The sequence below is a fragment of the Cygnus atratus genome, chromosome Z (genome assembly GCF_013377495.2).
Source record: "Cygnus atratus isolate AKBS03 ecotype Queensland, Australia chromosome Z, CAtr_DNAZoo_HiC_assembly, whole genome shotgun sequence".
In the NCBI taxonomy this organism is placed as follows: Eukaryota; Metazoa; Chordata; class Aves; order Anseriformes; family Anatidae; genus Cygnus; species Cygnus atratus.
The window spans coordinates 10,214,586-10,242,279 of record NC_066396.1 but is presented as its reverse complement, the minus strand read 5'-3'; the positions used below and the strand labels follow the sequence as shown (position 1 = coordinate 10,242,279).

At 39.6% G+C, this 27,694-nt stretch overlaps 1 protein-coding gene across 2 annotated transcripts in view; it reads right to left on the bottom strand.

The window, feature by feature from the left end:
• UNC13B (unc-13 homolog B) overlaps positions 1-27,694 on the bottom strand; it is a 212,336-nt gene that overhangs the window by 69,620 nt on the left and 115,022 nt on the right. For both annotated transcript variants that reach the window (XM_050716466.1, XM_035563881.2), the window contains exons 11-16: positions 19,905-19,951; positions 15,829-15,907; positions 14,092-14,166; positions 13,374-13,593; positions 4,882-5,109; positions 4,439-4,580 (exon numbers count right to left, since the gene is read on the bottom strand). In XM_050716466.1, the coding sequence (XP_050572423.1) occupies positions 4,439-4,580; positions 4,882-5,109; positions 13,374-13,593; positions 14,092-14,166; positions 15,829-15,907; positions 19,905-19,951 (791 nt within the window). The remainder of the gene's footprint in view (positions 1-4,438; positions 4,581-4,881; positions 5,110-13,373; positions 13,594-14,091; positions 14,167-15,828; positions 15,908-19,904; positions 19,952-27,694) is intronic.

Below are 27,694 nucleotides of genomic sequence, written 5' to 3'. Positions count from 1 at the left end.
AGGCTCTTTAGTTAGGGAGAAAAAAAAAAGACAGCAAAAAAATACACTGAAAGCAAAGTCAGAGTGGTAAGAGAACAAGGCTAAAATCCTTAGCAGTTTATAAGTTAAGTGCAACAGCACAAGAATATGCCTTGAGATCCAGCTGTTGCTGTCTAAGAACAAAGAAATGAATTTTCTGTTCTTAGTTGCATGAAGCTTGTTTCTTAGGGGAACAAGTACAATCATTTTGCTGTCACCCAATGCTACAACACTGACTGCACGAATTAATCATGCAGCTTTCCTAACTACAAAGAGCAGACAAAGTGATTCTGAGCATTACATCCTTAGCTATATTAACTCAGCTTCCCAAAAGATGCTTGCCACGAGGCATCAACTTTAATTCAAATATAAATTTCACATTGGTCACTGAGCAGGGAAACAAGCAGGATTTCATCAGAGTGCCATTTTGAGCATCTGCAGTACCTAGAGAATAAAGAAAGCAAGACAACCAAATGGTCCCTGCCATGCAATGAACAGAGGTGGCTGAGGTTTCAGAGTTCCAGTGACATTTATAAACATGGTGGTCTCCAAAGGTAAAGACTAAAAAACAACACTGAAACAATCTCATATAACCACAGAGATTACTGAAAGATGCTGAGCTTGATAACAAGCTCAGCAGGTGAAAGGAAAATTGAGCAACCAAATGGAACCTTTTGGGTGAGAACGCAGTGATTAGCTATGCAATTGCACCATTCCAACGGCTTAACAGGAATGTATATCATCTGTGGCTCTGCATGTCCTAGTAAAATATTGGTTATCTGCTAGCAGGAGGTACCGCATTTACTTTAACTGAGTTAGTCTTCTGTAGTAAGAGAACAAACGTGCCTCTTGCAAACTGCCCACTGACAGTGCAATCTGTTCCAGGCAATGATTTCACACCCACCATTAATGCCTTGTGCACAAATATATTCAGACAATACAACTTTAAGGGGATTTTACTTTAAAATGAGGGAGTAATTTTGTGCCTAAGCCAAGAAACCTAGCAAAGCCCTGTTTGCATCCAGTAACTTCTAGTGCTCATCATTTAAGACTGTGGTCCTTCCTAAAAAAAAGCTGGTATGGACAACAAATCTCTAGCTGAGCCCACAATTCTTCTATTCAAATGGAACTCCTAAAACCTGTCTACCATTGTAACTTGTTCAAATGGATGCTCAGCTTCAGCCTTTACAAAAAAAGAGAGATTACTAGAAAGCCAGTATTTTCTACCTATAGTCTAAATTATGTCTAAATGGAGAATTAAAGCCTTGTCTTAATTGCAGTGAAGATTGCAAAAATATCTTCCCTCTCATTACTGGGCTGTTTCCTAGGGAAATGAGTGCATAGCAAATTTCTTTTCAAAGGTTCTGCATTTCAACACACTTTGTGAAAAATTACCAGCTAGATGGAGAAGAGATCTCCAAACTAGCTACCATTCTTGGAAAGTCGGCAGCCACCTGTCTCTTATGTACCCATCGACCCAGACAACGCAGAACCAATTGAAGATAGGACACACGCTGCTTTCTGTCCAGAGTTGAGGGCAAGAGAGGCTGAGGGCACAGAAGATAAGTCTACAGGGCAAATGAAGAAGGATACCTATTAGCCTGCTCAATATAGCTATAAGGAAAGGGATCTGGGATTACAACAAAACAGGAATGGAATGTAAAGCCAAGGGAAGCACAATTCATTAGTGCTTGCTGACACATTTATTTTTATTTTTATTTTTTATTTCAGCAATGTCTGGAGTCCCCTATCAAGCTTCATCCTGCCTGGCACCATATATGGGGAGTCTTTGCATCAAGCCTGCAACACTTTGAACTGAGCAGAAAGATCAGCTCCTTGTATTTTCATAAGTCTTCAAACTTCAGTGAAAGACAAATTCTCTGTAACGTATTTCCTAAAGGTAAGGATGAAAATATATAAAAAGATGATTTTCAGAAAGAAACAAGACACCTGCTTGGTGATGAACATGCTTCAAGAACTGGTCATTAATCTAAGCAGAAGCCCAAGGGACATAGCCTACTAATGACCTAAATAGTGCTTATAATGAAAACCCAAAGTCTTTTCAACCTTGTCTTTTCTAAAATACAGTTCTAAATTTAGACTTCCAAATTGGGTCAAAACTACCACAACATCTCCTTAAATATGGCTTTAAGTTAATGTACTTTTCCTTCCACCACTGTAAATAAGCACAAAGAAGCTATTTCAAATAGTTATTGCAGCCTTAAAATTTTTAAAACTTGTTTAAGCAGCTTTTAATAAACTTTACTGAGTCTGTGGAAATTATTGTATTGCTCAGCTGTATGCAATCTGCCTCAGCTTATGTCATGGATTACAATAGCACTACGACAACTAATACACACAGGTTTTTGATTCCATAACCAACTTTTGAAAAGATGGTGGAATTGTGATCCCATAAAAGACACTGGGCACCTAATGAACATCAGCTGCAAACAAATCTGTCCAACAAGCCAAGCAGTAGAGGAACAGCAATTACTAACCTATACATTACTGACCTGACCTCTCTCTACTTGTGTATCTTATACCCACTGAAATATTTCAGTGTTCTGAACATCAGACTTTTCATGTGTCTGCTGTTAGGTAGGCTTTTAATAACTACCAGCACATCTTTCTCCCACTGTAACAAGTTAACTTTAAATAATAAACAAATGCACCCTCAACCCTCAAAACTGAGCACCTCAATTGTCCTCGTAATCTCTTGTAAAAAAGCTTGGTAAGTAATGGGTATTGTTGTCATGCATATGTGGATTTAACTTTCCATTGGATTATGGACGGTAGAAGATTTCAGCAATTTTAAGAGTAGTAAGCTCTAAAAAAATGACCCATACACAGGGAGAAAAAAAACAAACAAAAAAAAAAAACAACAAGAAAAGGCATGTAAAAAGACTGGCACTGCACACACTTCTAAATGACTCTCCTCATCCAGCATATGTTCAGCTTTGACATCAACCAATGAAACAACACATGGATGCCAGTACTGAGTGATCTCCTGCATTTGATCTGGATACAGTCATCATTTCATTTACCTCTTCCTGCTATTCCAAGGCAATTAAAGCAACCACCTAGACACAGATAAGATTCAAAGTAGCATCAACTCGAATGCCCAGCAGCATATTATCTGCTGAATCATAGACACAGATAAAATCTAAACAGCAGCACTATTAAAACTGTGACATTTATCATGTTGTGCTATCTATCTTTAAACATAGTATTTGTTGAAGCTCCTAAAATTAGAAGGGAACACACTGCAAATACCATGGTAACTACTTGGCATGGTAAATCAAGGTCCTTAAGGCTCCCACACAGACTTGCTGCTATTGTGACTAGAGTTAACCAAATGGCATCTAACCATACTTACTACTTACCAAGAAGTTCCATTACTGTGGATTAAAGTAAGAATAAACTTAATAAATAAATAAAAGCCCAAGAGCTTACTCTCTCAAAATAGCACTGAGATATTTCTGATGTTAATGAGGATCTCAAAACTACTTTAAAATATTTTGTTTGGACTGTGCATTTTAAAGACAAAGTTAGATTGATATAAGCTTGATTTTAATATATAATTTCAGCTTGCAGAGAGCTCACTTCAAGCAGTTTAGGGAAAAACAAGGAGGGGGAAAAAACGAGAAGAAATAAAGATGTCTGTGGTTGAAAGAGATCATCCAGAATCTTGAGAAACTACTTACCCAGTAGATTTCACATCTCCCTTTTGTGTTGTATTGTGTTCAATGATAAATTGAGGGTAGTGTTTACTTATTCAATAAAAGCAGGATGGAATAATACATTCTTCAGTCTTTTGAGCATATTTGATACTTAAAAAAAAATGTGCCTCCAGCCTTTCTTTTCAATTCAGACATGGATACATTGCTCATCTTGAAAGCAGATAATCCCTCAAGTTATTGTTACACTGATTTTCCTGAACTAAAGGGAGAGATGGCAGTGTTGCAGACAAGTGACAAACAAATAGCTACCTTTAATCTTTGTTGGTCAAACACCAATAGTAAGTCACAGCAGCAGGTCACAGAAAGTTTGCTCAGCCTTTTATACAAACTTCACTCTTTTATATTCCAAAGAATTTTGAAACTACTTCTATTATACAGGAACAAAAGTCACCAAGTTAAAGATTTTCCTTTCTTTATCTTTCTCTAGAAACATTAATGTAAGAATGCTCACAGAGCAGACAATTTATCTATACAAAAGCAAGAAAGATGAAGTGGACAAGTGTGCACTATGTACAATATTACAGACATCAACCCTCCAGAACACTACACCAAGCAGAAGTGAAACCTTCATACATTACAGGCAGTGTGGGATTGCATTCTGACAAAGACGGCATAACTGCCAAAGTAAAGATCATACAAACAGGCAAAACAGGGGTAAGAGTCCTTGTAAGAGTACTTACAAATAAAACTTCTCTTCCCAAACAGGGTTAAGATTTCCAAAAATTGTTTTTGTCCTCTTCTTTGTTTTACCAACTTGAACAGTTACATATGGATCGCTGGAACCAGTCTTGTCTTTGGCTTGCAGACCCTGAGCACACATCACTGGAAACAAAAAAGAAGGGTTACCACCATTCGCCAATAATACTGTGTCCACACACCACATGAAGCAGCAAATCAGCCTGGCAAATCAGCCTGGCCAAAGAAAGAGGAATATCACTCATTAAGTTTTTCTGATGAGCCTCAGCTCACGGTACATTACAACACCTGGGGCAGGAGCATCTCCACTTGCTACCTGTACTCCAAGCAGAGAGGGGGAAGTCTGCTCTTTCTAGCTTCACACCAACTCTTCCTTACCTTAGGGCCCCAAGCAAGAATGATGGAACCTGTGCCTCCCTTCACTCACCTGTGATCGTGATCTTTGCTGACCATTTTGAGGTGCCATCAAGAACGCTCTGCTTCACCGTCTTCATCTGCTGGGCATGTGTCAATTTGCTCTCACAGAACACATCTCTAATCAAGTCAAAGATCTCTGGCTTGTTTCGCTCACGGATTTTCATACGATCTTTCATGGCCATGATGAAATTCTGGGTTCTGTCTTCAGCTCCATGCTTTGAGCTCTTCTCTGCTGCTCCTGTGCATCAGGAAGTAAACAATGCTCATCAGAAACAGGCAAACACACCAAGTCATGCTTCACTGAATAGGTGGCAGGATCAAAGCCATGAGTTACCCTCCACATGATGCCTCTTACTATTGATGTTTACAGTCAGACCCTCCATTTCAACATACATGAAAGAAAACTTGGACCACATACAGCTGGGAGGAGATAATGGAAGGGGAATATCCATATTCTTCTATAATCTAGGATGAGATCGCTCTCCTGAAAAGAGGCTCAAGTCAAACACCATTGCAGTTGAGAAAGATCCAGAAACGAAGTTTACTGTAACAGCAGACATCAGCATGCCCCCTCTTCTCATCATTTTGCTTTAACAGAGGCCTCTGATCACTTGCATACCTCTTACAAATTTTTAAAGTTAATTTAATTATGAGATAAGAATGCTCCCACAATCAACTATTCCCTATTCAATTCTGACAGCCGTGTTTGCTGTCAGAACTCAACCACAGACTGTTGTGTCAGATGTGAGGAATGAGTTAATAAAACCACTGATGTGAGCTAACAGGGCAGAAATGAAAGGGTGTGAAATGAAATACAGGAATCAGACTACACACTATCTTTCTACACACAGTCTGCATTTAAGGGATTTCAAGTTATGACCTTAAATCAGATATGGTTAAACCAAGACAAAAGTCCTGTGAACACATTCAGACATTATTTCAGTTTAGCTTAATATGCTTTTGCATGCTTGTTTTTTCTCAGATACCTTATATTAAGCCTTGTCCTAGAAAAACGACCTTCACCAGCTGTTCACCAAATACTGAATGAATTACCTTAAAAATGTGTTAAAGCAGGAGCAAGTCTGTGTAAAGGCAGCCATCAGTCACAAAGACACCCAAAAATTGTTTTCCTCTAGAATAAGTGCACAAATATGATATTTGGAGCACCTTAACACAAGTCTTTACTATTTTGCACACAGAGAGTTTCAGCAGTTAGTGACCAAACAGGGACAAACTTCTGTGAATACACCCTCATAAAGGACCCCCAGCAGTACATCATAACAGGGAACCTCGTTAGCAGGCTCAACAGCGTGCCCAGTGACTAACATTGCCTAAAGACATCTATTTCTAGGACCTTCAATCTAATACCTTTCACCGTTACTAAACTCACTTCAATAAAGAAACAAAACTCAATTATAACTTCCACCATCCAAACTGAAAAGAATAAAAACACAGTTTGGAACAGACTGTGACCACTGAAGTTTCAGAAGTTCATTAAGAACACTGCATACCAAGGTAAGCTATTAAAGACCTGGGTATAAAACAAGCCATAACTTTGCATTACCTGATAATTATTTTTTTCATTCTATTTGCTAGAGGCTTGATGTTCAGTATTCCATTTAGTACAATAAAATTTATCTGAGAAAAGGCCCCAGAGTTTCCTATTGTTGGCTTAAGATGAAATGAAATCAAAATACTGGAATTAATTATATAGTCCCTGCTGTCTTCACTCACCGGTGATGAAGAACTACCACTACCCAAAGTGATGCCTGTATCAGACAATCATCCAGCTGTAGACCCAACACTTATTAAAGGAATATGGAATTGAAATGATACCAGGGGCTATACTTTGAACTTCAGATAAGAAATGCTATTCAGCGTTACAGAACTAGGTCTTTCAGGGATGGAGGTGGACTCTGTACAGTATACACAGAGCTACAGAAACTGTTAAGAGGCCAAGTTGAAAAAGTAGCTTTTCCTATGAGGAATTCTGAAATCTCTAACAATACCAAGAAAGGGCAGGACAGGGTTTGTTTCTGACCTGATCTTATGGTAATGAAGAACCAAACTCAAACATTAAGGGCTAGTGTCATAAATGAGTGAGTACTCTATTTCAGAAACATTTTCTAAAGAAATTATTAACCAGGCAGCTTGCAAACATAAATGTTTCACTGCTGGTCACACAGATGGGACCAGAGGTAACACAATTTTGGAGCGTTGTGGTCTGCATCATTGCCTTAATGGCAAGCACTCCAGAAGCATCGAATATGCTTTTGACAGCAAACATAGACAAATGAAATAATTGTTCATAATCTAAAAATATATTTCACATCTCCACTACCTCCAGAGATCTTGAATAGTGGAGCCATTCAGCAAGACTTGCTTCAGGTCTAGCAGCTGCCCGTGGCATCCTGAATTACAGGAGATGCAAGCCATGCCGCACAGACCTCTAGACATCCCTCTTTCATCACCTCTAAGGCTTGGCTCTGCTTCCTGACTTTCAGAGGTAACTGCCCATCTCCATCCATGCTGCTCCCCCACTCTGCCCAGATGATTTATCAGGAAAAAAGGCTCCAGTATTCCTTCACAGGAGAGAAATTTGTCTCCCTGCAGGAGTCACACATGAACTGCAGTGCAAAAACCAGGATCAGACACTGTGTTTAACTACACAGACTAACAGAGTAAAGAACAGACAAACCCTCTGTCACAACAACATACCTGTTCTTAATTTTGACATCTGCTTGTTGGTACAAAACCACCATGGTTTCCACAATAACTATCAGAGGATTAACTACATAAAACATATGTCCTATAAACCCAATGTATGTCACTGCACTGGAAGGTCACAGGTGCTTCTCCTGCAGCTGAACTTGGATTATATTCATTCAGCTGCAAAAAAAGTTCAGGCCAGCAGTGCAGCTTTTCAAGTAGTTCTGTAAATGGCAATAAAAAGACAAGGGACTATACAAATACTGTGTACAGACATGTATAGTACCATATAAATGGTACTGGGCTTTCCTTATCTCTTCCTCCCTAGGAATGAATCACGAGTCAGTTTATAACTGGAAACAGAAAGCAAGTACGACTATAATGGGAATGGTATTGATACAGCCATTAGTAAACTGCCAGTGCTGTTATCTCATGCTTTAAGAGGAAAAAGTCAAGAAAGCAACACTAGCAGGATAGAAGACAGCTGTTCAGTAGGCGGATAATGCTTAGAAATTATATATTCATGAAACTTAAAATAGATATTCGAGTTTCAAATAAAGGTACCCTTCTTCCTTCTGTGCAAATATTTTCCTGCACAGGATTCTGGAAGCAAACAAGCATTCATCACCATGGTGCCTAATCATCATTCAACGCTGAAGCCAAGATGATTATCACAAGAGTGACTTATTGGTCTCCCTAACAGTCCACTCACAGAGCCAGTCTCTGGAATGCAATCTGTTCAGAGTGCAACACAGAGCTTTCTCATCCAAAACCCAACAAACATGCCAGACTTCCAGTTCTGAGTCAAAAAGTGCTGAACAGTTCCAGTGGTGAACCAAAGCCCCAGGAGACAAAACAGTACCAAGCGGGGCATTCAGCACCACAGTCCTCATAGCTCATGGGAGGTTCACCAGGTTTGTTGCTCCAGTACACCATAAACCAGCACTAATATAACTAATCATACAACACAGATTTCATGTTCAACAGAAGTTTGAAGCTTGAGATCTCAATTCCTCATTTTTAAGATCTCCAGAGAACCAGATTTTGATATCCCAGGGTAATTTCTTTCCTTAGGTTTAACTGTAGTCTATTGAGGACTTAGATTAGCATCACTGTTGGGAAACAAGACATATACTTGCAGAAGCAGAATACTAAGGCTTTCCAAAATGCTAGTCCAGAACTGTCCAACTCCCTTTTGTCAGTATCTCACTAGTGTAATGCCCTTCCCTTCCATCCTCTTCCTAATTCTGCCTACTTCTCTGCATCCATTTCTCTGCATCCTACACATCCATCCTCAGCCATCATAAGGCTTCCTTTGATATCAACATTTCCCAACTGTCTGTATTTCAGTTAGTACTACACTGGTGCTCAGGGCAAGAGACAAAGCCCCCTTTTTTCAAAAGCTTTATATGCTATGAGGATAGATAAAAACCAACCAACCAAAGAAACCTCTCCATCCATTTCCAGCCAAGCAAGAAAGGAATTGTACCCAAACAGCGGAGACCTCCAGTAACTCCAAGAACAGGTGAAAGATAAAGAGAGAGCATCTTCCCTAGAGCAAGTACTTATGATCTTATAATGAAAAGGTAAAGTCCTCGATCATCAGAATAGTATCCTGAAACTACCTAGAATACAGAAACTTAGTATTTTAACGCTCTCAGAATAACAGCTTGGTGCCAACAGAGCCATTAACCAGATGGCTGCAGTACACATGCCACAGATAATTCTATCCTTACTGCATTTCAAACATTGCCAATTCATGGAACAGCCTTGTTAAACTGATCTGCAAGGCATGTCCCATCACACAATACTTGAAACAAAACAAAACAAAAATGCTGAACCCAAGAGCTGGGAGGCTGAAAGTTGCAGCTTTTGTTTTTTTGTTCTCAAAGAAAATTCAGATAGAAGATTGATACCTTTCATCTCTGTTGGGTGTCATTCCTTGGATGCAATGTTTCCTGGAAATACATTCTAAACACATTCTCAATTGCCTCCCAGACAAAGGTATTGAGGCATTTCCATAGACATGATGAGCAAATTAGCTTCAATAGAGAAGCGGCACCCAATTTTACACAAATGGATTTTGTTTCAAACTGCAACAAAGCACTGCTGAATTTGAGTATCTTATTACTACAGTCCCACACGTTTGTTCACTGTATCAGATACTCAGTTTCTTAAAATATAGATGGTAAGTAAAAAGCCCTTAGAAGAAGTAACCAAACTGAATTCTCATAGACTTGGGGAGAGAGATCCATTTATTTCCCACAGAAAAGCACTGAAGCATAGCAGATGGATAAACATCACATCCTGATTCTAAGGTCCCAAAGCATCTACACCAAAATTCAAAATATAGACAACAGAATTTGTGACCAGCCTGAAAATTCAATTTACTCCAATGCAACATTTTCAGGAAGACTTGCACAGACTTGAATGAAGATACATCCTGAGGCATTAAGACCCAATCAATAGAACTGTACTTGTTACCAGCCTGAAAACTCATTTTACTCTTCCAATGCAACATTTCCTGGAAGCCTTTATTAGATGCTCAGGTGATGATACATTTTGAGAACATTGTTTTTTTTTTGATTGAAAAAAAAAAAGAAAAAAAAAGAAAAACCCCACCAGCAATAATAAAACTTCTTTTAGGAAGAAACCACTCAAGTTCACTATATGAGAAACTTCAGTCTCAGACTTATTGGATCTCCACACTATTGCTTGGGCTCCAGAAGCACCCATTTCTCATTCCTCAAGCACAGTCTATGCTCTTCAAACATATAAAAAAAAATAATTCATTTTTTTCCCATCTTTTTCTGGCCTTGTGGGTTCCAGTTAGAAGAATTTTAGCATGAACATGCCAAAAGAAAGAACGCAGTTTCCTGAAAAAGCCTTATACTAGATTTCTAGTATCAATAACATTTGTTTTCCCAGCCCAGCAGCACATCCACATATTGGCTGTAGTATTATCTTAATTTCCGAGCACTGTCTTTCTCTGTTTTCTTTGCTTTTTAATTATACAATTGACGTCTTCAATTTCCCTTCTGTCTCCACCACAGACAATGATACCTATTACTCTCACATTGGTAGCTTCATAGCTCCAGCTCACGGTCTCTGCAACTCCTCTGTTCTGATGCTGGGCAGTTTTCAAATAACTGAGTCTGTGAAGTTTCGTGGGGCTGTATTCATTTGGTTTGTTATTGTTTTTACCTTTCTATGTGTTCTTCACCTGATTTGAGCCCAGCACACGCTCATTTTCTTCCCCTGTTTTTTTTTGTTTGTTTGTTTGTTTTAACTCTCCATGCTGGACTATCTTGTCTTTACAATTTGAAAGAAAATGTGAAAAGCAAACATCTGCAATCCAGTGAATAAAATAACAAGATATTATCTGATACTTCACTGTATTTGAAAAGCAGAGTTGGTTCCAGTTGCTACCTCTGTTCTACACAGAAGTGCACAGTCTTTTGCCATCATCACATCCCACAGCCCATTGCACAAACTTATTTAACTCCAACCAGAGATTAGATAAGCTGCCCCCACCGTTATTTTCCAGAGGCTGTTCCAGAGACTCCCTGTTCCCATCACTGAAGTTGTCTTGTAGCTTCCACCTTTAATTTTCTTGAAGCAAATTTATTCCATGTTTAATTTTGTAAATGGTAAGCTTAAACAGACCATTTTCCTCACTGTTGTACATCTCCCTCTTCCCCACCATACTTCAGGTATAAAAAGGTTCAAAGAAGGATTAGACAAATTTACAAAGCCATCACTGGCTGCTATTAAACATAGCATCACAGCAGCTCTTCACTGCATGTCTTACACCTCTGCCTTGTGCTCCATCACATCCCTTTAGAAAGATGATATCGGGACAGTCCCAGTTTGGCTATTCTTAGGTTCCTGAAACAGCATCATTCCTGTCCTCATGTTCCACACTGCCAAGCCTCGCTTTTGAAAGATGAACAAGCAAACTCATATCTCACACAATTTCTCCATTACAATTGACCTCTGCCCAATACCCATCCCAGTCTGAAGTCCTCCTTCTTGCACATGTATTGCCACAGCTGCCCTCTGCAGGAATACTTTTTTCCTCTTTGTCATTAGTTAAACTTAGTTTTCCTTCTATTGTTTTTGACTTCATTGCTTCTCCTCCATACAGCTTTGTGCCTATTTCCTCACTGCTGCTCATGCAAGCCTAATTTTCCTCTGCTGTCAATAGCATTTTCCCATACTGAGATATCATGACTCCATCATGACACTGCAACATCATGGGTGTGCATCTGAATTAAGCCTGGATACACATATCAACAGCTTTTCATCTCAAATACTGAAAATCACAAGTTAGCATATGGTTCTGATGAACTCTACAAACTTACCATAGATCATCAGTCCTAACTATGACTTATTTAAAACTCTGCACACATCAAAAATACAAGCAGCAACAATGTCTATGTAAGGTGTCACGATAAGCTTTAAGAAAAATGAGTGACCTATGATTCTTTAGTATCCCTTGCTGGATCATCCAGTCTGGCTTTTCCAAATAACTAGAGTCTGAGATAGGTACAGGATTTGACTCCCTATACTCCTATAATTGCTGACACTATAATTGACTATATAAATGACTCCTATAATTGCTGATTTTCAATAAGCTGTTTTTTACATCGCAAACTTCTGATTCTTTCTGACTTCAAGCTGGAACACCAAAAAAAATCAAGAGTGAACAGAAGCAGCCCCACCTTCCTACTCAAGATTTAACACTTACACAGTGGAAACTTCTATTCCATTTAGGCTAAGATATTTTGCTCTCAAGCAGGAATATAAATTTGAGACCAAATCAAGAAACTGTTTTAGGAGCAAATAAAAATAATCTGACTAAACTAGATGCCTAAAATCATACTTTTCTCTCTTTTTTAGGAAAAAAAAAGAGAGAAAAATCAAATCCTTTTAAACTTCTCCATTGTATGTGCAAGGTCTCTTTTACTATGCAAATTATTAGCTCTTTGCTTTCTTTGAAGACAGGGCTCAGGTTTTGAACATTGCAGAAAAACGAAATAAACATGCAGAAAAACAAAATAAACAGAACTACTAGTAGTAAGATGAGATACTGCCCATATGCTTAAATAATACCTTCCTATCTGACCTATCATCCGTCCTCATTCAGATTCAGGTCTCTATAGTGACTCAACCACAGGGCACTCCTATTCAAATGGCAACATGCCTTGACAATCCACACTTGGTATAGAGAATCCTGGCTAAGTCCATGGGCAGTATCCGCTAAGCAGGAACCCACTGCTTAAAATCCGGTAACACAGACTGAATGTTTAAATAAAACTTGACTAGGATACCAGGGTGTGATGGACAGAACAAAAGTCTGAATGTCCAGCTTAGTAGCCTATTCACCCGACCTCCTGCCTCTCTTCTGTACAGGAAATGCTAGCAAACACACCACCTGAGCTGACACAGAGAGAGATTAAACACATTACACAGGATAAAACAAAATATATATATATATATATATATATATATATATATGTGAAAGAGTCAATTACTAAACCTTCCTTTAAAGCACACAAAGTACAACATTGCAAAGAAGTTCTCCTGCATCACTGGAGCTGCATCCACAGAGCGATGGGAGCAGGTTTAGACTAATGGTACCTTTTCTGAAAAAACAGTCATTTTAACAAATACATCTTCACTAATCACTCAGGTATCACCTTTATATTTAGGAAAGCTTTTGTAACACTTCTTGAACAGCCACGCTCCGCTGTACCTCTTGGGACAGAAAGCAGCAAAACTGCTACTCACTCTGTAAGCAGTCAGCGTTGAGCAAGTCTTGGCACTTCTCATGGCATTTGACTCCACATTCAGCGCAGCGCATTCCCTGCCGTGCAATACCCCATAACAGCCCCTCACATTCATAGCAGTAGGTAGGAGTTGTGGCTGTCCACACTTCAAAGTTGTGTGGGGTTGTACAAGAGATAGGGTAAATTAAGGCTTGCAAGGTCTTCTTATAGACATGAGATTTCTGAAATACAAGAACACACATAAACCAACATCCAGGAAGGTGAATGAACCTGTTTTTGCTAGTTAACACATGGGTTTTAGGGAAAAGGCATGAACAGTGCAGTTTATCTACACATTTGGAGCAGCCAAATTTATCCAAATTCTACTAGTGACAGTAGAGAACATACTTTCAAAAATGTTTCTCCAGACATTTAAAAGAAAGTGGAAGAGATGGAAGAAATTAAAGTTTGTGGATGAGGAACACTTTACATAAAGCAAGTTTAGCACACTGTCTCCCATAGTAGATAACACAGAAGGAAGTAAGTTTGTATTTTTTAGGATCATATCTGACATATTAAATGTTACTTTTTACATGTTTAGTTTCTGTAAACAAATGATACAAGAAGCTTTGCATCTATATTTCTAGACATCTGTGAAGCTGGCTCTGCATCCCAAAGAGCCAAACTCCCCTAATTTGCTTACTGAAAGTTAACATGAGCCAAGCAACCCTCCCACTTACCAGCTCTTCATCTTTGAGAGATGTTCTAGTGGCCATTGCTGAGGTAATTCCGGCTTTCCGGGACTGAACCAGTGACTAAAAGGAAGAAAATTTGTTATTCACTACCAACGTTCAGAAATGCACTGGTACTACATCCCCAAAGATGTGAGCAAAGGCACTCTGTCATGACAGATACCAAGCCTATTAGACTGAAGTTACTTTCTTAAATGATAGCTCACATCTCAAAAGAGTCAAATGCATACTCTGGGAGGTCTCCAACTAGTTTTCATCTGCCCACAGGCAGTCTCAAATTTTCATTTGTTTCTCTGGTAATAATGATAACTGGGTTCACTTCTATGTTCTGGTAGCAATGGTAACACTGGTATTGCCTAAGATAATTACGTGGGACTCAATCTTCTATATTTAACTTCATTCATAAACAAAAGGAGATTATTTTGTCAGTTCAAAAACATACACAACACTCCCAAATGTGACAGTGAAAGGATACAAACAAGACAAAGGGTGGGTTGGGAGCAGGTTTGAATGTGCTGGTAAGTCACATTCATTGGCCATCACTGAATGCAATGAACAGCATATTTCCCTGAAAACTGACCCTTTCACATCACACCCACGCCGTTCTGCAAGGTCGTTCACCCTTGAGCAGCACAGCCTTTGCAGCACCTAACACTGCTATACAAAGATGAAGGCTGAGAAAGAAATTAAAGCAAATTAAAGCCAGCAACATCTATTTTGAAATCATCAAATCCCATCAGAGACTTTCAGTTATGCTGATTTATGCTATTTGAAGACAGACCAAAACGTTCATTCCATCAGTGATGTAGCAGGACAGAGTGCTGAATATGCATGCACTGCAATACTGCAGGTTCAAAATAAAAAGCATAAGAGCAGAGGGAAAATAAGGTATAATAATTTTTGGTTTTGGTAAAGGCTTGTTAGATTGTCTTTAGCTCCACTTACCATGGCCTATGGAGAGAGAGAATGAAAGCATACAAAGGAAGCAACATAAGTTAATGCCATCATTGCACAGGTTTAGAAGACACAAGCAGATAAGACACATTAGGCCTCCCATGCATAAGCTGGCAGAGAGAATTGTATGCATCTTTTCACAGGAATTGCACGATACAGAAACTTTGGTCTTTCAGATGTTACAGCATCTCTCCCAACTATGAGTGTGCTACGTGTACTGATCACACAGACAACGGAAAACCTTTTGTCCCAGAGAAGACTTATTTCACCATATCACACAACCATAAGAAACTTGTCTTCGTTACTTTCTTGGTTCTTTTGCTTCCTCAGCACAGGAGCCTACTGGCAATATTTCAAATTACTTTAAAAAATCCAAGCATATATGTTCATTTATCTATCCTTTCAAATTCCAACCTTCTGTAAAGTTGCCAAGTCTCACATGGACATCATAACTTTCCACAAAGTATGTGATTTTTAGGAAAATATTTAAAAATAATGCAGGCCCAAAAATAATCAAATATTCTGTGTAGAAAAAGAAGGAAGATGAACATGAAAAATATCTTAATTCTGCCAAATGAATGCAACACTGTATGAAACCATACCTTGTTCTTAGGGATTTTTCCAAGCACAACTCCTTAAACCTTCTTTGTAAGAATTAATTTAACTAAGCAGGAAACTTGCAACTCTTTGAAGTGACAATGAACATTACCATATGTCAAAAAATAAAGCCACTTGCACCAGTGACTGTGTAGCAGAAGAAAAATCTCTTACCAGATCACTGACAAGTGGAACTGGCTTTTTTTTGCGGAGATCAGGCATGCTATCAATGCCATAGAGACCACCTGCTGGCCTGGAATATCAAGAGGAAAAAGGATTAAAAATCTCACCAGCAATGTCAGACAGTAAATATGAACAAAAAGCTTCCTTAGAACTCCATTCTCTTTGCTAATATCACATTCAATAAGAACACGAAGAATCAGTTCACTGCAAACACAATTTAATGATAAACCAAACTTGTTTAACCACTTTAAAAAAAAAAGGCATTTTCCCCATCTCAAGGCTGAGTGTCTGAGCTACCTCAGAGCAAACTGTGCACATGCCTGCAGAGCATCCAGTCGCTGCCACTGGCAAGTGCAGGTGGGCTTATCCCCACAGCTTCCTCGTGGCACGGATTTGGCAAAAATCCTCACCTAACAGTAGAACCAGAGATCTGCAGCAGTCTCCGTAAAGGTAAGAGGGTTGGCACTGGTAACCTGTGTATTTTGCTGATTTGGTATACATATATATATACATATATATATACACATGTATAATACATGTGTATATATATGGACAGACAAAATGATTTAAGACACCACAGCTACTAGAATAGGTAGCATGGGACAAACTACTCTTACTAATATTCTACATATAAAAGATGTACATGGAGCTACACTTTTAAATGATCTAGAGAACCAAATTCGCACATGCCATGGAAATTGGTAGGCTGATAAGTGACTACAGGCAGCCTGCTTTCCTTGGCAAGCAGGGCCTACTCAAATTTACACTTAATATAGCCAAAAGTCAAAAAAAAAAAGAGTAAGTCTAGGAAAAAAACAAATGATGACCAACCACCTGCACTATAGCAGACCACGCTAGGATGGAGAAAGATGTCACTGCACAACCTAGCACAAGGCTGTGTCAAAAAAGGGCAGGTGTCTATTATATATATAAACATGTCATAGTGCTGCAATGGTAAAATTGACTTTTTTGACTGGGCATAGGAGGGTGACACATCCAATCCGTGGCTGAGTTGACAGATGCTGCTGGCTGAACAAGTCTGGTGGGAAGGCGAGCAGCCAAGTGTGACCACATGAACTACCCTTGCCTCCACATGCAGCATTAGGCATATTTGCATTACAGAGCTGTGCACAGTTCTTTGTGCTCCTACATAATGAACAAACCCCATTCACAGTCTGCTACACTGCTCTGCCAGCAAAACGCGAGCACTAGATCCTGCAGCTGGGAACAGGAGACCAACTCAGGCATGAAAAAGATGCAGGTTTAGTTTACAGCAGTTCAGTTAGTTTAAACTGCTGGAGTCTCTGGCAAAGAATAAGTGTTCTCTAGTACAGGAAATCCTTACAGCAAGGCTACGTGGTATTTCTACTAAAGGCTATCCTCATTTCCAACACAGCTCCAGAAAATATTTTTGCCCGAGTTACATTGCAATAATCCCTTCTTGCTTATAACAGAAAGATCTGGCCCAAATCAGCAAATAATAAATATAAGCATAAGAACTCAGCACAGTCTTGCTGGGATCAAACAGGATTTTTTTCTGCTGTCCTAAAGCTACAAAATGCTGCCTGATATTAGCAATACTATTTTGGAGTAAAATAGGTTTCACAGAATACTATTTAGATGATGTCAAGAATTCCAGTATTATTTAAATCACAATAGAGTTTAATTAATTGCTAAGTTTTGGGTCAAAAATTTGGGTCAAATCATTATGAAAGCATATGCAAAATATAAAGGGAGCATCTATAAGAAGAAAAGATTCAATAAAATAGTCACAAGTAAAAATCTACAGTCAATGCCCCTGTTAAAGTTAACAGCACAGCTGGGAAATAACACTTCTTTTCTACAGAATTTTCAAAGTTTTTTTTTTCCCCCTAATTCAATTGAAAGGAAACTGTGACACTGATGTTTCCAAGGGAAAAAAAACACAACATACTAGAATTGTACATTTTATAATTCAAGACAAGCCTAAACAAGATATTGTACTTGAGAAACATGTCTAGTTACAGCCTGGTTTCTTGCAAAATATTTATGTTAGACTAAGGTTTTTGCACCTGTAAAATAAGAGAACCGCTTCTAAGCCAGACTGACAGAGAATAGCAATATTTGAAAGGTGCTTGCATTTTCCTCTAAGAGAGGTGTCTTAATACCTACATAGATATATACTCAGATAACCTGCTATTAGCTTATTAATAATAAAAAAAAAGTGATTCTTAATTTTCAAAATTATTTAGCTTGTGCTTTCAGCTACCTCAATCTCTATTCTAGCACAATCTCTACTTTGCTTTACACAGAGTTTGTAGAGACAGAAGTACTAACGCTGCTTCAAATATGTACACCATGGCTTCATATACAATAGGGTAACTCTCCTCTGCAATGCCTGCAATATTTATAGCATTATTATGGAGTGCTATATTGGGAAGTGAATAGCATCTCTGTGTGAGAATATGATTTGCACTAATAAATAAAATATACAGATATGAGATATTACACCCAGAAACTGATCCGTAATAACAATTGTGTTGTTTTATTTTTTTTAAGCTAGCTTTCCAAAACCTGTGGTTGCAGACAGGAAGATACTATGGCATTATGCTAAAAGTGCAAATAGCTTGAAGCTATTCAATTCATGTTCTAATATGACCTTTATCACGAAGGATCTTACAGTAAGTCTTGAAAATTTAAGGAAGCAAAGATTGTTTGTGATGACAGAAGATGATTAGTGCCCTCAAAGGACACCACTTCTCTAGTCTTCACATGAAAGAACTCCAAACCTAAGTGCTTTAATATATGTTGTGGCTAATTAAGCCACAATGTGGCTAATAGTGGAATTAAAGGTTCACCATCCACCACCACTTTTTCTGGAAATCTCTTGCATGCAGGGATATAGTAAATAAGCCAAACTTTCATCAAAACTACTTTACTCAATTTGTTTTGTTAAATCTCCCATATAAGAGGAAGAACTTACAGACTACAGCAAACATGGCCTTGAATGGACAAAATAAATTTTAACTATTTCAGGACTGCAGTTGTATTCATCTTTCAGGCTAGGAAGTCATTTCGTGAGTCTGCACCAGTAAACTCAGTGCATCGACTCCTTGTTAAAGCAGACTGTGCTGTTTATAGTTCGAATAAATCACTGTCTTCTGCTCCTGCTAATTGCCACTTTTCCAGCAAAGTCTTGGACTCCTTAAGAAAGCATGGGGTTGCTAGGCAGCTCCAGGCATCTGCAGGTGTGGAGGAAGCTTTGTGGGAATACCAACATTACAGAACAATGACTCCCAAAGCAGAAAATCGTATAATGAAGCCTCTGATTTAACTTTGCATTTTATTAGGAAAGCTTACTTCAGTACTATGAGAATTAACTTGTACGTGCAGCAAGCCAACCTCTTGCTGAGATACCAGGACAAATCTGCTGCTACATCAGCTCCTAATGAGTGCACCACTACCAAACCGTATCGTTCTAATCACGAATGAGGCACATAACCTAGCAGCTTGGAAAATGCGTCGTTTCTTTTTTTCCATAGAGGATTATAGGGAAGCTTCCATGCTGGCACCTATTATGCTGAGTAGCATGCTGAAATTACACACAATCAGAATTTGTCTGCTTCATTTGCTGAAACTTGTGTGTTACGGAAAGAACAGTCTCTCATTCTCACCTGCGTAAAAGAGGTATGATGACCACTGTTTGAATGAAAAACTGCAATGATTTTCAGAGCTACTCCAGGTTTGCCTTCTACATTAACCACAGGCATCATTACAAAGACAGAAGGCTTCCCCAAAGCTACCTTTACTTCTAAGGGGCATTACATTAGAGATTATACATTGCAACTAAACCCTTGTCCTTAACCACAGATCTCCAGAAGAGCTGCACAGCCCACCTCTAGCTGTTTAAAAGGAGACCATAAAATGTAGCAGCAGCCTGGCTCTAAATGAGGCACGGCTACCTGATTATTCCCCAAACCAGACATTAAGAGCATCAGTAGTGTTGCTTCTACTTAAGTTCAACTGGAGACCTCAAACTATACTCTAACTATAAACACAGCGAAATGAGGTCTCAGGATAGTACTTACCCTCCTTTGAGCCAGGGTGGTTTTGATGGATCAGCCTCATCTTGACCCTTAAATGGGGGAAGGCAAAAGAAGAATATGAAATTAGCTTCTGAAAACACCGGAAAAAAAATATTTAGCTTATATGCTGAGTAAAGGATAACAGACCACACCGCATGAAGGCAAATGCATACAGACAGTCACTCAAGCACCTCCAAAGGCCAACATATGAGGACAGGTCTTATGGACACACAGGCTATGCGATGTCATTGAACACCTAGAACCGGGACCAGAAGAGCCTGTTCAGTGCACCTCCTCTTTCAAACGGAAGTCTTAAAGATCATTCTATGATCTCTTCCCTTCTTGTTTGTTTTTTTTTTTTTTCAGCCCAACAATAGCATGAGGTATGGTAGCACTCCTGTTACTACAGGTCACCACTGACATGAACATGGTCACAACGAGGACACTATAAATTAAAAGCACCTGTGTGAAATGCACAAATGATTGATCAGCATGATACTTTGTACAAGCACTTATGAACTTTGTTCACTCTCAAATGTAAAGACTCTCCAGCCCCCAAAGCTGGACAGTCCCAGTGCAGCTCCATCCATTCAAATGCAACTATTTAACTTCCAAGAGGTAAGGGCCATCACTTGCAAGAAGGATGGAAGCCACCACAGGCAGCAATATCAGGATTCATTTTCATGAATTCAAACCATGTTCTTATGTTCTCATAGGAGTGTATTTATGGAGAGATTTCGTTTCTTTGAAAATCTTCAGTAGATCAATTAGAGATGAGAAGTGTTCAAACATTTACAACCGGAGGAAAGAGAATTTACTGCATAAGGGGAAAATGGTCTATCTGTAACTGGAAGCATCTTTGTTCCAGCTTACAGCTCATATATTCTCCTGCACACCTTGACAGAAAAGCTGGTTTCCAGCAGTAAAATATGATTAAGGAAGACACATGGCTAATATCTAATACTCCAACCTCAGATAATCACAACTGCCAAGAGGACTTGGACACAGTGGAAAACTAAGTACTTCCAGCCATGGGACATACAACCAGAGAATCATCACAATGTAAAGGAATACCAGGAATTAAGCTCAATTTATATGCAAGATAAGAGCAGACAGCCCCAAAAGGTTCATTTTTTTGGTCCTGTGCTTTGGATGAGCTGTGCAATTTCAGGTTGTTCATATGTGTCAGACAAGGTCTCCCAAGAAAAGTAGAAATAACCAAGAACAACAAGTTTCTGCTTGAGGTCTCAAAATCAAAAGCCCAAACTTCCTACTCATTATTTCTAGAACTCCATAGCCAGACAGATCTGAAAACTACATATTTTTATTTATTTTAAATAGGTGTGAGAAACATGACCTATCCATAATTGAATGTGCTCCCCAGGTTTTCTATGGGATCTCAAAGGCCTGCAGACCAGGTAGCTGCAGCCTGGACCCACGGTCCAGCACTTGTGCACGTTTGCCATGTACCCAGAGCTGCACGCCAGGTTCCAAGCTCTTTTACCTAGACGATCAATGTACACACACCTTCATTTCAAGCTGCACTCCCCAAACCTCTCAGCCTGAAACCTGCATTTTCTCCACAGGGACTTGGCTCAACTGCAGGTCAAGAGAGCAGATTTTGTGAAGCAAATGCAACCAGATCCTTCAGAGCACAGAAGGGAGGACATCCCTAACTTTGCCTTTGAACACTTGGAAGAGCTGCAACAAGAAAGCAATCATCAAATGGAGCGACGTTTTACACTGGCCTGAGCTCCACAGATCACATATAGCAAGGGCAATACTGCAGCTCTGAGACCACTAGATTATCAAGAACTATTTTCAAGGAAAAAAGATTGAGCTCTGTTATTTGAGCAATAACTATCTCCTAAGGCAACTGAGAGTCAACAGAGAATGGTAGAGAACACTGATGTGGGGAAGGTGCGATTGGGAAATGAACTTCCATCACTCAGATTTTGACAAACGCAAAGTTAAAATGCTGGGAGTCCAGATAAACTGCACTTCTGCTCATTTATCTTCATTACTTTTGCCAGGCATTTCAGACATGTAAATAAAAAGAAAACAAGAGAAGAGGAAGAACTTCTGTAGTGACGAGATTAAAAATCATCAAGGTAAAACAGCAAAAAAAACAACAGAAAGAGCTTTCCGTAAGTGACAATATTGATGTGGGGCTAAAGCAGGTGATGGCTGTGTGGAAACAGGAGTTATGACCAGACAAACAAAAGTAAAGAGGTTAATCTGCTCCAGGCAGCGTTCTCCCTGGGGAAATGCTGAGGAAACCAGCGCCTGACATCCATCAAACAAGGGCTGATGCCTTAAGACTGGGGAAGAGCCAATGCAGTACCCACAGCTAAGGCACTGGGAGAGGAGGAAGCAAATGTGATCCAGACTGGCACAGGCCCATTATTGGCTTCAACAGCTTGAAATAATTCATAGCAAACACAAAGGAAAGAATTAACATGGAGGTAAGGAAAATAGGAAGTAAGGAAAATAGAAAAAAAAATTACCATATATGGAACACGAGTTTTTGAATGCATCAATTTGGGTTTGACATAGCAACCGTTTTTCTTTAGAGCATAAAAAGACTTATCAACTGAATTTTCATTTCGACAAAAAAAGCTTTGATGAAACACCATGTGACATTAATAAGGCTGTATAAGCTAAGAAGGAGTAGGGGAGCTTTATGGCGGGTAAACAAATTACTAGCTGAGCCATGGACAACGCAATAAGGAAGCTAGTGGGAGTAAGGACCTGCTGATAAAATCTGCTGATGACAAATATGGGAGAATCATCAATACAGAACAGAACTCAGACCTTGATGGAAAAAATTGATGACACTGAAGATTGCAACAACAGATTAAATATGGTAGAAATAGAAAGGTCAGAGCACCAAAACCTGATGTGAACTCTACTGCACACAAGGGGTTCCTCGGTGGAAGAACAGCAGGTGAAAGCAGACTTGAGTTCTAGTCATCGCACTGTGGCCATGAGCCACTATGATACAGTCATGTAAGGAGAGAATATCATCTATAGAGGATATCCGCTGAAACATCTTCATAGAAATAAAAGCATAAGTAACACTGTACAGTGCTGGCAAGACTCCTTCATAAAGGCATGTACAATCTTATTCTACGTCAAAGTAAAAAGAATTTACACAAAAATGGCAAAACCAGTGTGAGGATACAAAGACAATACTGTAAGAAGAGAATGAGACAAACCACTTACAAAATCAACCTTTTTCTGTGTTTATTCAGTGGAGGGGAGAACATACAGCATAGAAGAAATTAGGCTAAACAAAAATGGGGGATGAAAATTAGGTGTCTAACCATGACAGTCATGCAGTAACCTTTCAAAAGGAAACACAGACACCAAATCTAACCAGTTTCAAAGAAAGAAGACGGGCAGTTTATATAGGAGATAATGACGATATGACACATTGCCAAAGGGCTACCGGGCACCAAGAAACCCTCTGTAGTCCCTTGTGGCAGTGATGTATACAGTTAAAGAACCAGAGGCCATGTTACCTACAAGTGTTGCCACAGAGATTATTAACAGGGCACCTCCAGGAGTGCCAGTTAAACAAATCAATCCATAGTTTATATCCCTGTTATAGGCAGGAACATTGTAGACATTCCTCTTTGCTTGAAGGCAAATGGCAATGGCAATGTTTTAGGTGGAATTGCTGTAGCTGGGGAGTTTCCCACATCTGAAGGCAGCAGTTGCTGCAGGACACAGGAGGGCTCCAGGAGCTGCTCTGGGTCTTGTCACCAGCCACAGATCTGCCCAAGTCTAGCTCAAGACAACAGCCAGGCTCACTTTGAGCCTGAGCAAGCAGAGAAAATGTTGGGAAAGATGCAAAGAACGTTTGGATGCAAAGAAGATCTGGAACAGCTATGAGTTTGTTGATTTGCTTTTTTAACACTGTTCTTTCCAAAACAAATGGAATGGCAATGTTGACACGTTTAACACCTAGACATGCACATGCTACAGAGAAAGTAATTTTATGTCTGGCTTCTACTTCACTTCTCTGAACTGTTGTGTCACTGGATCTCTCTTTGTAAGCAGCCAGACCAGTCTGAATCAGGATTTTTTTTTCCCCTGATCTCTGGTAAGCACTAAAGAGATGGAGCAGCAAACATAAACAAAACTGACCATCACCTCTCCATTCAGTTTTTGTATTTCTGATGTTGATGGATGACAGTTTTACACCCACTTCCAACAAATGTCTTCGGCCAGGGAAGTGCCTGTCACCCCTAGTAATGCAGCATGTTAACTTGCAGGAAAGGATGCTGAAAAGTCGTCTCGAAGTAATCACAGTTTCTTACCAACCAAGAGCTGCTTAGCCAAATCATGTCAGTGACAGCAGCATAAATTGAAATGGATTAAAAAGAGCATCTAAGGCACAGTATTCAGTCATAGGGAAGACAATGTTTACTGAAGCCTAAGAAGGCATCTAGTAGGAGTTTTGCTTATTCAGGAAAAGCAGCAGCCAAGATTACAAGTAATTTGAGAAGTTATTTAAAGCTGCAATTTGCAAATTTTGCAATTTATCTCATACACAGGAAGATGTTTCAATTGAGAGAATAAACAAATATTTCTGTAGAAAAGAAAGTCCATAAAACAGAGGTGCAGCCAAAAAAAATCACGAAGTCTTTCTTTTGGAAGAACATCCCCAAATCTGTTAGCCAACTTCAGGACCACATAAAAGTCTAAACACCTAACTTTCCATCACATTTACGTATTGTGTCTAGCATGTTGTCCTCTTCCAGAAAGATGGAAAGCATGGAAAGCTGCATTATTTCAACAGATACGGAAAACAAATCAGTGACTTTTTATTTGTTTTGAAAATCATTGTAACTTGTTTTCAAATACCATGCTTGGTTATTAAACCTCTGATACCTAAATTAGCTAGAGATGAATCTGAATCAGGCAAAAGCAACTGTTTCAGCACCTAAATTAAACTTCTAGTCACGCCTAATTAGATGCTTTCTTCGAGGGTATTAGCAGAATCAGACTAAGCTAAATCATCCCAATTAAACTAGTTGGTCTTGTGGTTCAATATCTTTATTGATTCAAGCATGATGCATTTTACATGGATCCAAAGCTGCAACAAGCAGAAGGATTATTTCAACATCAGTGCGTTCAGCAACAGCATTAATTTAAAAAACAACTGAAAAGCTACAAAGGAAGCTCCTTCCACCTGATGAATCTTCCAGTACTAGTTTTCCACCTGATAGATGAGTTGCCTCAGGGGACTGCAGTGTTTCTGCACCAAAGCCAGAAGAGGACAGAATTTGTCACCAGTCCCAGATATGTCTGCACTTCCAATAAAGCGCTAATGGATGGACATTTGCCAGTAAGAATGATACAAACCTCTTGATACACAGGCCAATAAAGCTTAGAAATGAGAAATCATCAAACTCAATGGATAGGATCTACATGGAAGCCAAAAAGCCACACAGTGTTCAGTCTGCTCCAGGAAGGTAATTTAGTCTGATCCATACAGCTAAGGGAGAGACAGACGCGCAGCAGGCACCTAATCCATGCAGCATAAATTCAAGAAAATAAAAAAAGTAAACTGAGAATTTAACAACCAGAACTTTCTCTACATGAGACACAGGTCACAAACACAAATTAAGATGTTACACAGCAGCCAACAAAAAAATTATGTGGATCCTCTTAGAAGGAAAGAGTTATATGTTGCCCTCAGGCTGCCCACACAACTGAGTACCACAAGTGGAGAGGCAACAGGTCCAAGACTGGAGAGGCAATTAATACCTACAGCTGACAATTAGCTAGTTAGCTAAGTATGTATTAGCTAGTTAGCTAATTATCTGATATTAGCTGATAATACAGCTAATACCTACCCTCGAGCACTGCCCTGCTCAAAGCAAAGTGCAGCCCGGAGCTAGAATGGCATGGCAGCTGCAGCAGACACCTCCCAGCACCCACAGTCTCACTTTCTCAGTATTACAGCCCATAATGGTACTTTTGACTTTGATTACTGTAAGCATACAGAACAATTAGTGATGGAATGAAATAACACAACTTAGGAATAATGCAAAATGAGGAAATGCTTGGTTTAGGCAAGATTCATAAAGAGGAAGACTGGAAAAGACAAAACAAACCATTTGTACTCTGCACGTGGTGCCTCTGCACACTACGTGCACCCCACAGAGCACTGAAGAGCGAAGACCACCCAAAGCATTCATGTTTTCTCTTTGTACGAGGTACTACGCACTGAACAGACTCTTAACTCATACACAGTGTTAACATTTCCTCTGACAACCATAACATGCTAAACTGAATCTCAGTGCCGCAGCTGAAGCAATTGGTTACATGAAGACAAGGCATGCACACACAGGAGTTTCAGAAAGAGATGCTGGTTAAAAGGGACAACATGTACAACCTGGAGCTCTCCTCTACCTCCTTCTGTGAAGAAAAAAGAGAGAAGAAGGAGAGGAACAAAAGTTAATAGACCGGATTTCTGCCATGAGCTCTGTAAAGTGATTTCAGAAAGTGGGGTAAACATTTGCTGTGAGTTGATAAAACATTTGTGCAGCACCAAGTTCTCCATGTGCTTCCTGGGACATACACCAGTTAATCTCTATGAATTAATCTCAAGTTAAACTCTGATCAAATTTCACCCATAACTGCACATGCATTAGAACATATGGTTTTGAGAGCTGATTTTTACAGAGTTTTGTTTTTTTTTATTTACTCAAGAATTTTAAGTAATCTTAATACAGCATTAGAGGAGGATTTATCACACTTGAGAGAGAACCTGTATTTAATACAAAGAGGAACAGATTTGTTCACCCTTTCCCCCCAGAGTACATCTACTATTTCCATTTGAAGCATCCCCCTTCCTTCCCTCCTCGCCCCCCATACATTTTGCCCGTGACGAGGAAACTGGTAGCTCCCACGGAACACATTTTGCTTTTGCAAGTACCATAATGCAAAGAGATATTTTCTGGCTTTATAAATCCAGGCAATTCTCCTCTGAGAAAAAATCCAGAAGCCTCCTACACTAAATCTCATGTTTATGGATAGGCAATTTCAGGGCTAGTAAAGTTATATGGGAGTCATACTAAAACTTCCGGTAGAGACGTGGTATCTTGTAAGACTTCCAATCAGATAATTCTGTATTCGCACAGAAGAGTCATATTACTCATTTGCTAATGAAAGATGGAGGAGAAGGAATGTCTTCATGGCAACGGGGGCCACTCAGACGGGTTTAAAAGCTAAAATAAGTTTTCAAAGTTGCTCCCTGTACGGGTGTAATTACACACATGCAATCACTAAGACAGGAAAACAGAGAAGCTATTTTAACTCAATCACTAAGGAGAAGTCAAATTACTTCAGCAAATGAAGTGGGGGATTGTAGCTAAAATAAAAGCCCTACTTTCCACCTTAAGACATGCCTGCATGGATCCTCAGCAGGAGCACCACCTCTCAGTGGTGCCCGGTGACAGGACAAGAGGCAATGGGCACAAACTGGAGCACAGGAGGTTCCCTCTGAGCATCAGGAAGCACTTCTGTGCTGTGTGGGTGACAACGCACTGGCAGAGGTGGCCCAGAGAGGTCTGTGGGGCCTCCCTCCTTGGAGATCTTCAAAAGCCACCTGGACTGGCCCTGGGCACCCTGCTCTGGGTGTCCCTGCTTGGGCAGGGGTTGGACCAGATGGACCCAGAGGTCCTGCCCACCTCAGCTATTCTGTGATTCTATGAAAGCCCCTGGACCACCCTGCAGGCCTCTTGTTTGTGAGCCAATGGAGGAGAAAACACAAGCAG